This window comes from Cygnus atratus, chromosome 6 (assembly GCF_013377495.2).
Source record: "Cygnus atratus isolate AKBS03 ecotype Queensland, Australia chromosome 6, CAtr_DNAZoo_HiC_assembly, whole genome shotgun sequence".
Classification (NCBI taxonomy): Eukaryota; Metazoa; Chordata; class Aves; order Anseriformes; family Anatidae; genus Cygnus; species Cygnus atratus.
Window position 1 is genome coordinate 39181067 of NC_066367.1, and position 14450 is coordinate 39195516.

At 44.9% G+C, this 14450-nt stretch overlaps 1 protein-coding gene across 1 annotated transcript in view; it reads left to right on the forward strand.

Moving 5' to 3' along the window:
• Positions 1 to 14450, forward strand: part of GALNT13 (polypeptide N-acetylgalactosaminyltransferase 13) — a 110952-nt gene that overhangs the window by 39412 nt on the left and 57090 nt on the right. Inside the window, exons 5-7 of the mRNA XM_035566076.2 lie at positions 10463 to 10629; positions 11634 to 11841; positions 13466 to 13636. Coding sequence (XP_035421969.1) covers positions 10463 to 10629; positions 11634 to 11841; positions 13466 to 13636 — 546 coding nt within the window. The remainder of the gene's footprint in view (positions 1 to 10462; positions 10630 to 11633; positions 11842 to 13465; positions 13637 to 14450) is intronic.

Below are 14450 nucleotides of genomic sequence, written 5' to 3' on the forward strand. Positions count from 1 at the left end.
GAGGCCCCAGAAGTCATTCTACTTCAGTGTAAAGAATGATCTTATTTGTGGAAAAATTGCTCTAAAGCAGGATCAAAAAGAAGAGCTATTTCCTTTATTGATGGTTTCAAGTGACTTTGGATGTTAATAAACACTTTAACAGTTTGTATAAAATGAAGGATATTTAGTTCCTGTGGCAAGCACCGCAGTGTTATTTGGCAGGTATTGTTCTCGGTTTCCTTTAGTCGTGAATTTGCAGACTGTCTTGGAAGCCAGGCCCAGTGGCCCCTTACCATCGCTCCTTTCTCACGGCGTCTGCAGGACGGCTGGCACGCAGCTTGTCCCCAGAGGCTTGGAAATGGGGACGGTGATTGGAGCTGCGAAGGTGGTTGATTGAAGATGTTGATTTACCTGGCTTGCTTGTCTTGTAAAACTCTGTTGCTGTTTCACGTTTTTTAGGGTTATCCACATTACGAGGATTAGCATGTTCCTAGTTTTACCGCAAATACCGTAAGTGGCGTAACAATGACAGGTTAAACTGTTAGGTACTAGTCCTCACGCGGTATGCACTTTGGGAGGATATGTAGTATTTAAACACAAAAGATGCATATTTCTGCTAGATAATCTTGTATCAGTTCTGCTTTTCCTTCGGCGGCAGCCCCAGGGCAGCGCCCCCATGTACCCCCAGACCGGTCCTGTCCCTCTCCGGCAGCAGCATCCACCCTGGGAAGCGGCTGAAACCCAATTTGCTGCTTTAATAGCGCAGGGCTGCTCAAGCATGAAATTGCTTCCTTCCTGTAGAGCCGTCCCCTTTGCCTGGCAGGGCAGGGCTCGGAGACTGCCGGTCACTGTGATTGCTGCCGCTGGCCCAGCCGGTTGTCGTTCAGCTTTCGTATGTACGTGTTAGGGAAACGTGGGGATGAGTCTCGAGGTTCAACTGAGAAGTGAGAATAGCCTGCAAAATTATATTCCGCAGCAAGAAACCAGCCAATCATAGTTTCTGTACTAAAATAAGAGCCCTTAGTGGTTAAAACGCATGGTTATGCTTGTTTTTTGTTTTCTTTGAAGAGGTCAGGGAATGGGACAAGCAAATGCCATCTCAGCCATGCAGGGTGATAGATGCTTCTACAACCGGATCATCAGTTTAAACGTGTTTCTGCAGGCAGTCGAGCACTGAACGTGGACAGTGAAAGCATTAAGGATCCCTGGTTCAGCTTTTATCAGCATGTATGTAGGGGGCTTCGGCACTGCAGGTGTGCGCATCGCAGCATTCTGGCTTCGCTGAAACAGAAACTGGCTGTAAGGGAAACTGACAGCTTTGGATGGGCACCGCGATCTGGCTTCTGGGCTTCCAGTTCTGCAGTGCTTGACTCGGGGTGTGCTCCAGCGGGTCCCTGGGAGCGCAGGGTGCAGGAGCAGTGGTATGCCTGATGTGCTGCCTCGGCGAGCCACCCCTGGGGGGGGGACTTCTTGTCACCTGTGGTCGCTCCACGGTGTAAAGCAGAGGGTGCAGACCGCCAGGATTGCGGGTTATGTCCATAAAAGAGAAGTATCATGTGGGCTCAGCCCACGGAAGAGGCTGCTGTAGAATGAGAGAAGCAGCCAACTGCTCCGAATCCAGCACAGCGGTTTCCTGCCTTGCAAAGCACAGCATCGGGGCGTGCCTTATCGGAAACGCGGGGTGAAGAGCCAAGCGGCTGGCACCAAGGTATGCCACTGCTCTCGTCTTCACGTGATGCGAGCAGAACTTCCCCCTTAGCTGGCGGCTCCAGATCCTGCTCTAGAGACTGCTACGGAGCCTGAAGATCAGGGTGCCATCCTCTCTGCCAGGCAGATCGTGACAGAAAAGCGGTCTGTGGAAATGTTTCCTGGCGTCTTACTTTCTATACTGCAGGTACGAGTAAGAGGTTTTGGGACCCAAAGTTAATACTTGCTAAAATATTTTAGGAAATACATTAAAAAGTAGGGGAGGGTTAGCCTGGTGAATTTCAGAGAGGATTCAGCAATGATATAATAAAAAATGGCAATGGAAATGGAACAAAATTAATGATGAAAAGCCATCCCAGAAAGCCTTATCTGATTAATTGTAACTTCCATTACAGACTTGTCCTGAATCGAGCTGCAAGCCACATGTAATTGCTATCATTTTCAAATTTGTGGGGGTATTGATACTTCCATTTAAGGATAATGTAAAAATCCCTTCAGCTGACAGTTGAAAGACTTAGGAATGGCAGATCTCAGATTTTTTTTCTTAAGTGGAAAAAGTAGAGAAAGAAAGAAGGGGCCTGTAGTAAAGTCCTCTGAAATATCATCCTCTGTGCAATGTTGTTTGCTTATAATTATAATAATATAATAATGCTGTGTTGTATTAATATGGTCTTCCTCAAACATAAAAAGAACTTTGAGCATTTAGTAAATGAATTCTGAAGTAACTTTTAAAATATCGAAGCAGAGTTTGGGGTTGAAAATCCCCAAGGAATATTTGATGTTCAGGCTATACCCAAAGCCTGATGAACAGAGGTAGCTGAAGGTGTGATTGGAGGGTCTTTGCTCCTACAAAGTGCAAACCTGTTTATACTCTGCAATGACATACTGGAGAACAATTTTCATGAGATTTTCACATCTTTCATCTGCTGGATATCAAAATTGATTAGCTTTGGAGTATTTTGATACAATAACATTCAGTAAGGCAATGTAGATGCGGTTCTGGCACAGTTCTTCTTTCCTCCAAGTGAAATAAATTCCTTTTCAGTTATTTTCTATTTACCTTTTATTTGCATAAATTTCAGTTTAAAATAGGAGCTGGTGCAATTTAAGTGAATTTATTAAAGTAGAGTTTAAACCTGTGTGTATTGAAACGTTGCAGCAGAATCTAATACATGATAATGCGTTGTTTTTCCTGGCTGAGTGGTAGTTCTCTGCACGGCGATCAGAAATGGACTCTTCTGCAGCTCCCGCCGAGTTAGCATTTACGTGGGGCATGGCAGGGGGGAGAAATGACAAATCGAGCTGAAAATAATTCTCCTATTCTGGCAGGGAATTCAAGCGCTCAGTCTTTTCTTCTGTTCATAATATTGTACCACATATTTCGTTAGAGCGGTTTGAATTTCCTTAACTAACAGATCTTATACACGCTGTATATGAGAAAGCTGTATTTAGGCCACAGGATTCTCTAGAACAAAAGTTACCTCTTACTCAGAAATAAATTATTGCTTACTGTGAGTGCTTAACCTATACTCCAAAGTGCAATTTTTAGAAAACAAAACCAAAACCCCAAGCAGCGGTGATCTGAACACGGTGCAGTTGCTGGCGTTGAAGGGAAGGTTTGCGACCTGGGAGCATTCCCGAAATGCGGCTCTCCACAGGCATGTGCGGCCGCTCCGAAGGCTGTGTCACACCAGCAGCTCAGCTTCACGTGAGGTTCGCAGTGTTTTTTTTGCCAAAGGGAGATGTTTTTTGGTTGTCCTTTTCTGGGGAGGGAAACCAGAAGTGGTCCTCTCTCTTATTGCTGGCCATGGAATAAGCTGTCGGTTTGTGGGAATATTTTTGAACTGAAGTGTACCATTCCTTACATTTTTAAAGCCTGTTCAAGATGAAATTACTTTGAATTCAATTACCTATCAATATTTCTGTGGATACCAGCGCTACCCACCTGGAATAATGCAATATGTGTGTGCTCTGGAAAGCCAGATACAGCAGAGCACAAACAGCTTTCGTTATGTGCTTTTAACATAGAATAAAGCATCATAAAGTGCCTGGCGTATAATCAATACCCATTAATATGGTTTGACATCTTGTGAGGCGATGATGGCAGCTCATTTTGGTTCTAGAGGGAGGTAAAGGAACAAGGATGGCCGCCAGCTTTGCCGAGCAATGGTGCATGCCTCTTGGCAGCGGTGAGTAACACCAGAGCGTTGAGACCTTGCACGCTGGCTTGACTTCATCGAATCACAGAAGGGTTTGGGTTGGAAAGACCTTACAGCCCATCTAATTCCAACCCCGTGCCATGGGCAGGGACACCTCCTGGCAGCCCAGGCTGCCCAAATCCCATCCAGCCTGGCCTTGAACACTTCCAGGGAAGGGGCATCCACAACTCTGGACAGCCTGTGAAATCCTGAGAGCGACAACAGCTGTGTACACCGGAGAGGCCAGTGCCGGTGATCCGCCCAGCTCAGGTCGCCCAACATCCGCTGCCCCAAAGGCAGCACCGAGCGGTGCTGCTCCCCCTGCACTGCCTGCCTCCCAACGGTGACTGGCAGCAGCACGATAAAAGAGCTGTGTTTAAGCCACCTATAAATAAATATCTGAGTTTCCCTGAGCTCACTTGGGAAGTGGTAAGCGCTTTCCCCAGAATTGGCATGTGAGATACTTCTTTCCAAATAAGAACACATTTAAATACTTGGAGTTTGTTCTAGTATGTGTTAAAAATTAATGATGTTTCTGTTTTCTTCTTTGTCCTTTATTTAAATATTAATTCAATATTGATTCATCCTAGAAGGAAAACCACTTTGGAATTTTCTAACCTATTTAACGGTGAATTCTTTCATTTTGTGTAAAGTAATTCTTGATCGTTCTTGGAAAAAAGACATACCTGGACATGACACTAAGACAATAGTAATAATAATACTGCAGAGTATTAAGTTTACTGGAAGGTAACCATTCCATACAGACATGAGTTTATTGATTTAATTTGCCATATAACATCTGATGCTTTGGCAGTTAAACTCCAGCGTTGTCATTTTTAACAGGCAGTGCTGCAGATGATCTTGCTGCATAATGGGAAATTCATCGCTTCTGGTTATGCCATTCTTTGTTATGGGTCTTAAGATGCATTACTGTGAAATTAGGAGTGAGTTTTCCTCGTGTCCTGATACTGCTCTCAGTTTTTGAGCTATGACCTTGTGTTGTATGTGGTAGTGTAGGTACGAGGTGTGATGGCTGCCCTGGATGAAATGATGGCTCGTGTTTTCATTAGCTGCAGGGAGACATCCGTGCTTGGGAAATGGACTGCACTAGGGTGGTGGCTGTGGGGAGCTGCAAGAGGAAGAGGTGCGTGTGGCAGCGCTGTCTGAGGGGTGTCAGGAGACCTCTGCCTTGTCCGCTTGCCTTGCTGAACCTCTGCGAGCACATGGCAGGCAGGTCGCAGCTGAGGGTTAATGGGGTCATAGGCACGGTTCAAGTCCTCTTCATATCTGCCTGTGTGTGTATATTTAGGTATGCATAGGTGTCTGTATATGGTCATATAAATAAACACGTGTTGGATACCTGAATGAATACGCTGCCACAATTGCATATGTAGTATTAATCAGAACATAAATCTGAATTAAAAATGGACGGAGGATGCACTGTGTGGCAAGCCAAGGGCTTACTAATTCAGCGCTGGGAAGTGGTGCACTCATCCCTCTTCTCTTCCTGTTACCTCAGCCTGCGGCATGCACTGCTGCTGGATGCTCGGTCTGTCTGCGCCTGCAATCCATCCGGGATCCCCGTGCTGTATCGGGCTGATAACCCCTCCATGTCCCTGATTCCCGGGCTGCCTCGTGTTTCTCTTTTTCCAAACCTGTCCCTGAGCTGTGTGAGACAGCTGCCCTGCCCCACCGCTGATGGGGACGGAGCCGCGAGGGCTCATCCTGCTGCCGTGCTCCCGGAGAGGCCGCGTGCGCTGGTGCTGGTGGCGTTGCGGTGGCCGCGGTCCTGCAGCAGGCTGGTCGGCAGGGCCGGGCTGGCTCGGCACAGCACGGCAAGTCTGCTTCAGTAAGAGGGATCGTGCCGGTGTTCAGCATGACAAGCCTTTCCTTTGCATTTTCATGTTTTGCATTTTCACTGATGCAAAGCACCAGAAGGTAATGACTAAATAATCGTGAAAATCCCAAGAGCCATATAAACTACATATATTTAACATAGTTCTTTGTTCCCCAATGCATCACATCAAAAATACTGCATAATAAATTGTATATAATAGTTATATTCTCATTTTTTTCCTCCAAGTATTTTGCTTTTCTGCATGACTTTCTGTCTTGAGTTGCTTCCTGAGAGCCTCAGTACAATTCTGCAAGAGAGAAAATCACAGCGCAGCCCTTCATGTGCACGTAATTTGCCAACGGGAAAGATGGTAAATAGAGTCTCACTCTGTTTCCGTGTTATTGATCTTGAAAAATGTGTTTTTCTCGCGTTTAAACAGCTGTATTTACTTCATGTGTATTCATAAAGTAACATCTGATGACTGCATAAGAAAAAACAATGTTTCTGGGAAAGTGTTTCCAGTGTTGGTGTATGTTGAACAATCAGCACGCATTGTAAATAACGGAGGGGTGGCAAAGCAGGAGTCCTTGTGTTTGATAGCTGTGTGAGGAGCAGATGACTTATTTATCACTTCTTCAGTGCGCGGTGTATTTTTGAAGTAGAAAAAATGCAGTGTGAGTCACTGTAATTATTTCGGTAACGGGAAGTGAAAGGTTTTTATCTTCCCTGCGCTTACAGACACCTTCATGTGAGCAGGGTGTTCAGCGGGTGTCTGCTCTCTGGAACACCAGTAGAGGTGTGCTGCAGGGGTGGGACGGGGACTGGTGGTGGCCAAACCGTCCTGGGAAACGGCAGAGCCCAAGCCTGGCACGCTGCCCTTCTCATGGAATGTGCTGCACCAAAATACCAGAGCTGATAGAGGGGTAGGTGCTCAGGGATGTAGTGAGGCTACTGGGTGCAGATTGGTGGTGTTGGGGTGGTTGTGCTGGCTGTCCTTTGTGCAGCTTGTAAGTGGCAGTGAAGAGCAGGAATAGGGATTATACACATGCTGCATGGTTGTCATATCACTGGCATTCATGTGTTAATTTTTGAGGTGGATCCAGTGCTCATGAAAATTGCCTTGAGTGAGTTAGTGGAAACTAACTGATGTCCTGCTTCCACTGGAGAGCAAAGGCAGATTGTTAGAAGTGTAAGCTTCTTGTTCAGACCCGTCTCGGCCTCGTGCCAGTCGGTATTTCATCCTCCACCTGCCTCTTCTGCCTGCCACCTTACTGCACCTCCACGTGTCCTTCAGTGCCGAGCTGACAGACCAGGCTCGCCGTGAGTGGTGCCGGTGCTGAGGTAGCGCCCGGATGGCAGCAGCAGTGTGAGCGGGGCCTGCAGCGCCGCGCCTCCTCAGCGGGAGGTGATGGGCAGCTCTCTGGGGTTCAGTACGTAACCCGTAGCTCAACACGCTAACGGGGTTTGTGTTTCATTCAGGCAGTAAATGCTCACTGTGGGACTGGTGGTTGTGGACTGAGGTCCTCCCAGTGACCGGTGCAGTAGGCAGCTGTGTTAACGTGCACGCGTCAGTTAACAAGCACTGAGGATTTGTAGCTGTGCAGTTTACAGCTCCAGAGCAGCTGCTTTTTTAAAGTTTGGTCCTTAAGGCACTGTCCTGCTGTGGTAAAAACCTTCTTTCTGAGGAAAGGAGGAAGCAACGTTCCGTAAGAAATAAAACGTGGAAAATGCCTTGAACTTCTGCCCTGCGATGCTCAGGTCTTTAAGGTGAGTGTAACGTATTGCTACGCCATGGTACTTTGTGTTTTTCTTGGAGCCAAAGTGGCTGGAATCATCGGATTGCCTAAATAACTTAGGCAGTCAAAATTTGTGGTGCTTAAAGGTTTGGAGGGAGCCCAAAAATGTGTACAAAACCCTTTCTGCTAGCTAAAGCACAAACATCCCCAAATTTACCTTTGCTCGCAGTGTTACTGCCTGGGCGATGCCTCTTCCCTGGCCTCTGCTTTACACCACCAGCCCTCCAGAAGCTCCCAGAAAGCAGGAGGAAGTTAAACTAGCTGCAGAGCTGCTCCTCCTGCAGTGCCTCCGTTTTCACGACTCCTGGGTTTGCTGCGTGTTGTGGGTGGAGGTCAGCGCGGGGCCCACTCTGCCGTCCAGGCTGGGCTAAGGGTTCCTCTGGGCAGGTTAAGTGCTGCAATAACATCTAATGAAATATGGATTTTATGCTATAATGCAGACAAAGTACCGGCATTTACATTTTCTACTGAAACCAAATGACCCAAATTAAACAAAGTATATGGGTTTAATTTAGTCTCTGATGAGCAGACCAGATATCAACAAATCCCAGTTCATCACTTGATGTAGCTGAGAAACTATACATAGCATACCGCCAGAATGAACTCGTTTGGAAATGGAATAATCCTCCTCCAGGGAGGATAATCCCACCGTGTAATTGTCTGAGAGACTAAGGAGGGGCGTGCAGAGAGCCCTCTGTAGTGACAGGAGGAGAGGGATTCCTGCCTTCACGGTGCATTACTGCACGTGGTCACTGTGGAAGCTCTGAAGAAGGACGTGCAGTAAGGATGCTGCTCCCAGGCTTTCATGGCAAGATTTGTTATCATTTAGATGGGTCTGCTGCAAAACGCAGGACACGCAACCTCTTGAGAAACGTCCTAAACTCACCTAGCCCTTAGCTACTCTGGGTACCCTCACGTACCTTGGAGAATAACAAGAACGATAGCTAAAATTCTGGAGAACTTGGCAAACACTAACTGATGACAAACATTCTGTTCCTTAATATTCCGCTTGTACTACCAAATTAGCGTTAAGCTGCAAACAAGGAAATATCTGTTCCTTCTCTTCTTGTCATTTCACTGCTGGTGCATATCTCTGAACATTTTTAAACATAATCTTATGTAACGTATCTCTTCCAGTTTCCAAAATTGTATCTGTTTTAAATGTAATTAAAATGATTGTTGTGAAATATGGGCCAAGCAGAATTATGCCAGCTTTGTATAGACCCTTTCAGTGTGCCTTGGAAATAAATAAATTCGAAACGTCTGGGTTTGGACACATTGTTCTGCTAAGCTTGCACTCTTAGGCACCACCTTAGGACATGGAGGTTAATGAGTTACAAACTTTTTTAAAATGAACTTTGAATCTAAATCATAGCTGATGTCTAGACATATAATTAATTGGATGGCTGAAGTTGCAAAGGTGAGATGCTTACAAGCAAACTTCAGCGGTCCTCATCAAAGGATGTCAAGACTGTTACGTACGTGTGCACACATATGTATGTGCTTATATATATATGGATAGCTACTGTTAGCACCGTATTTTTTGCATGTTTTTTTTTTTTTAGATGACAATGAGGCAGAAGAAAAGCTTAAAGAGAGTTTTGTTATGGTAGATGATGCTTATGAAAGAAACTGCATGGGCAAGCTGACTTCTCTTTAGGGACCTTAGCCATTGGTTTCATGGCTCTTCATACAGAAGTTTGATGTACTAAGGAGGCTTCTCGTAAAGAAATACTGCATTTGCTGGACTGGTTGATTTTTCAGATAACATAGATAAAAGTGATATATTGTGCTTGTGTCACAGAGAATGCAGAGTATGTAAATGCTAGTAAATAATTCACTAATTTAGAATTTTTTGGTGAAGCTTTGAATATGCAGTATTATAAAGAATATGCACTAAAATCCACATATAGTTTATTCTTACTTTGTGTACAGGTTAATTCACTAGTGTGTGTATGCCTCTGCTGAAAAAAGCAAATACATGCTTACCTATCTGTGCTGGAAGTGCTTTCCTGCATTAGGAGCATGGTAATAATATAATGGTTAGAGCTAGAAGATCCTAAAATAATGAAATATCAAAAAAAAAAAAAAAAGAAAAAAAAGAAAGAAAAGTGGAAACTATTTTAAGTCACCGTGGTTAACAGTCCATACCGAGTGTGTTTAAATAGATTTGACCTGTGTTGACAGATGGTTGTAGGTATGCTTCTATTTTTGAAATGTGTCAGATCTGGAGAGAATACACAGATTTCTGGATTGACTTTTGTAGGAAGCAAATAGCTGTAATGTGCATTTGTAAAATCAGCTGTGTTTGGTACCTGTTGTTCACTTTGCCTTGATTTCTGCAGTTTCAGAAAATAGGTGAGATATTCGCTGCTTGTTCTTGCACTGAATGGGCATACAGAGTGTTCTGGAAAATAGTAATCTTTTTCTTCTTTAAAAGAAGCCACTGAAAATGGGAAGGTCTCGGAGGCCTGTGCATCTGAGATCATAGGATTTGGGATTTGTCACAAGAAAAGACTTATTTAGCCTAACTGTTAACTGCTTGATATGTTGTATGTTTGTTGCACCTTGTCTTGTGCGCAGCCAATTTTTGCATTTGAGGTGCCAGAAGCACTCAGGCTGTGGCTCCAGATGCCGATTTCTGGGCGCAGAAACACGTGGGAGCGAGGAGCCCTGTGTGTCCGTGGGCAGTGAGTGCAGTGGTACCTCGCCTTTGGGGGTTTCTGCCATGCATTCTTAGCAAGAAAACAGAATTTACAAGTCCTTCTGCCTCTTGGTCTTCTCCCTTGGGAGCATGAAGAGATCAGTAGCTGGTTTGCAATATATCCTGTTCAACAGGCTTAAAGCCCCTTTTCCTTGAGACTTTCCTGTTGGTAGAGTTCCTTAGGATTTACTTAAAGATTAACTTCACCCTTTCTGTCTGTTTTTTCTGTATGTGTTGGCAGGTGCAAGACAAAAGTCTACCCTGATGAGCTCCCGAACACAAGCGTAGTCATCGTGTTCCACAACGAAGCCTGGAGCACTTTGCTTCGAACTGTGTACAGCGTTATAAATCGCTCGCCTCATCACCTGCTTGCTGAAATCATCCTGGTCGATGATGCCAGCGAGAGAGGTGGGTGTTTGCACCGACAAGTTGCACTTCACGTGTCCTTGTAGCGCCGTTTGAGGATGCTGCACCATTGCATCAATAGGCAAGAGCTAAAGTACAATTTCAAATAGTAGCAGAGACGAAGGTTGGTTATCAGGCTGTAAGGCTATGTGTGGTGCTCCTATCCAGGATTTCATTAGTGCTGTTTTGCACTGTGGTTTCTCATTTCACGTTGCTGCGAACAGCAGGATCCTTCTCCATCTCTCTCTCCTTTTGTCTCTCTCTCGCTGTCTCTCAGGAGCCCTGTGCTGTGTTTCAGGTTTTACTGAATGTCCAGACTGAGCCAATTTCCTTCTACTGCTCTATTGATAAACTGGTATTTGTGGCTCAATTCTTTTGGTGTTGGCCCTTTTAATTTAATGTAACCTTATTTTTAAATCAGTGTTTAGAAATAAAGCTGTGAAATGTGAAACCGGTATTATCTGGAAATGGAATGGTATTCTGTAAATGGAATGGATGGAACCATAAACATCTTCACCTTGTGCAAGACCAAGTAATTTTTCTAAAGCAATAAATTTAGGAGTTCTAGGGGGTTCAAATGCTGAAATTCTTCAAAAATAGCCGTATTTGTATTTAGCCGTAGCAAAAGTGTAATCATTTTGTACTCAGCATTGATTGTTGACTTATTTCTAGGAAACTGATTGTGACTTACTTAAAAATCTTTTTTTTTTTTTCTGTGAAGTTCCATGAGGTGCTGGGGTAATTATGTGCGTCTGCGCAGACTGTTTTCCATGGCTGAGTTGAACCAAGTTGCAGTGTGAACCTCTGTAGCTCTGCTCTTGGTCTTCAGAAAAACTATAAATGTGTCCAAATCCATTTCCCGTGTTATGCCATTGTTCGTGCATGGCAGCCCTTGGACGGCTGAGCACAACACAGACACTCTGCAGGTAGATTTGGAGTCCTCAGTAGTTGCTGAACCAAGCTAAGTAATGTTTTTTGTCTTTTATTTTTTCAACTATCTTCGGCAGAATTTTTGAAGGCCTCATTAGAGAACTATGTGAAAAAGCTGGAAGTCTCCATAAAAATCATTCGGATGGAGCAGAGGTCAGGATTGATCCGTGCGCGGCTGCGGGGGGCAGCGGCCTCCACAGGGCAGGTGATAACCTTCCTGGATGCGCACTGCGAGTGCACCCTGGGCTGGCTCGAGCCGCTGCTGGCCAGGATAAAGGAGGACAGGTGAGGTGGCTCTCGCGTGGTCGGGTGCAGGGAACATGCCTCCAACCTCAGCTGGGGCTCCAGGCCATTCCTTGATCGCTATGCAGCTAAAAAAAAAATAAAATAATAATAATAAAAACAAAGTAAAGATGAAAAAAATGCAGTGATCTGAAAAAGAAGATTTTGAAAGATTTAAGAGGAAGATACAGTATTCTGTACCATTTATATCTAAATCTAATTCTAAATATATCATAGAATCCTAGAATCATAGAATATCCCGAGTTGGAAGGGACCCATAAGGATCATCAAGTCCAACTCCTGGCACCGCACAGGTCTGCCCAAAAGTTTAGACCATGTGACTAAGTGCACAGCCCAATCTCTTCTTAAATTCAGACAGGCTTGGTGCAGTGACTCCTTCACTGGGGAGCCTGTTCCAGTGTGCAACCACCCTCTCGGTGAAGAACCTCTTCCTGATGTCCAGCCTAAAGTTCCCCTGCCTCAGCTTCACACCGTTCCCACAGGTCCTGTCACCGGTGATAACAGAGAATAGGTCCCCTGTCTCTCCACTCCCTCTCGCGAGGAAGTTGTAGACTGTGATGAGGTCCCCCCTCAGCCTCCTCTTCTCCAGGCAGAACAGGCCCAGTGACCTCAGCTGCTCCTCATACGTCTTACCCTCTAGGCCCTTCACCATCTTCGTCGCCCTCCTCTGGACACTCTCCAACAGTTTAATGTCCTTTTTGTACTGTGGTGCCCAGAACTGCACACAGTGCTCGAGGTGAGGCTGCACCAGCGCAGAGCAGAGCGGGACAATCCCTTCCCTCGACCGACTAGCAATGCCGTGCTTGATGCACCCCAGGATACGGTTGGCCCTCCTGGCTGCCAGGGATAATGATAAGCTTTTGATTCTTAGAGCAGATTTCTGTTGCTGATAGTAAGGGTAGCAATGCCAGCAGTGATAGTGACTCAGACCATTTACTTTCCTGAGCTCCAAGTGCCCTGGCCCATCTTTCTCCCTTCTTTTCACCAGGTGCTACTTCTTGTCCCTGTGACCTCCCATACTCTAAAATTTGCATGCTTTTTCTTTTTCCTGCACGTGCATGCCTGCAGACACAGGAGATGGGCTTTGTTCTCATTTACCAAAGGTGTGTTGCGTCTGCTCCATGAAGCATGGGCGCATCAGTATGATAAAAACCAGCCCTGCTCGAGTCCTGCAGCCCCAAGCAGAAATAGCCTTGTGTTTATCTCACCACCGCCAGTGTTAGAAAAGAGGAGAGGTATGTAGGGGGAACTGTCACACGTAAGAAGTGAGGAGGAGACTCTGCCAGCACTGAATGGTTCGTGCTGCAGGGGTGAAGTGTGCGGCAGTCACCCCTGCCATGCGGAGAGGATTTGGCTGACAAGCAGGAGGCCCCGGGCAGGGTTAGGAGCGGGCAGCTTTCACCTCTTGGGAGCGCAGCAGGAATCAACATCTCCAAAAAGCTGCTGACCACAGAAATAGTGACGTTTGCACAACCTCATTTGTGGAAGAGAAGCTGGAACCATGGTAAATTGGCTTTTGTGCACAGGAGCCTCAAAATAAAACCATGGGATATTCAGAAAAAAGAGTTTGTTTTTAAAGAAGCTGTTTTTTTTTTTTTTCTTACAGGAAAACTGTTGTCTGCCCAATCATCGATGTGATCAGCGATGACACATTTGAATACATGGCTGGGTCAGACATGACTTACGGAGGGTTTAACTGGAAACTCAACTTCCGCTGGTATCCAGTTCCCCAGAGAGAGATGGACAGGAGGAAAGGAGACAGGACCTTGCCTGTAAGGTAAGGAGAGTGAACCGAGCATACTATGGCATTTGACTCTACTCTAGATTATTCATGCAGATAATAACACTTAATGCTTAAGATTTTGCTGCAGTATCAGAGAATGCACGTCAGATAGCTGCGGCACACTGTTCAGGGCAGAAAACACCAAAATCTGACCTATCCTTAATGGTGTAAGGTGGTTATCAGAGCTGAGAAAACTCATTATATTTTCTTTTGAACATTTAATAATTCAAACTAATACCTGCTATATAAGTATTGAAGTTCCCTGTATGTTTGTGTTCTGCCAATAGCCTTGTTGAACTTATGTTTACAGTTATTACTGTTTTCATAATTTAAAATAAAGATTAGAACATATTTCTGAAATGCAAATTTTTGAATGTTTAACTCCACCATTCGGTTACGATAATCTGCACTTCTTAAAATATATGCTTCTATTGCCTAGAAAATAAAACTGATGACAGCACACACCCAGTCAAAACTGATCTAAGAATATGTCCAGAATTCCTCTGATCCTTCCTAACCTCCTCCATTTAATTGCTCAAACCAAGGTCTGTAGCAAAACCTCGAGAAAAATTTTAAATGAAGTTGAAACCAAACAAATTCAATAAATTACTTGCCATGGGTTATTTGCTCAGCTCTAATAGCTTCTGTGGTCTTCATGAAAACTAAAAGAAAAATTAAAAAAAAAAAAAAAAAAAAGCTCTTACAAGTGGATGTAATGGTTTCAAACCTGTCTAAGAGACATGATGAAGTGGAAAGAATTTCAGTCCTGCATACCCCCAGTTGTGGGCAACAGGCAGATAAAGAGAGA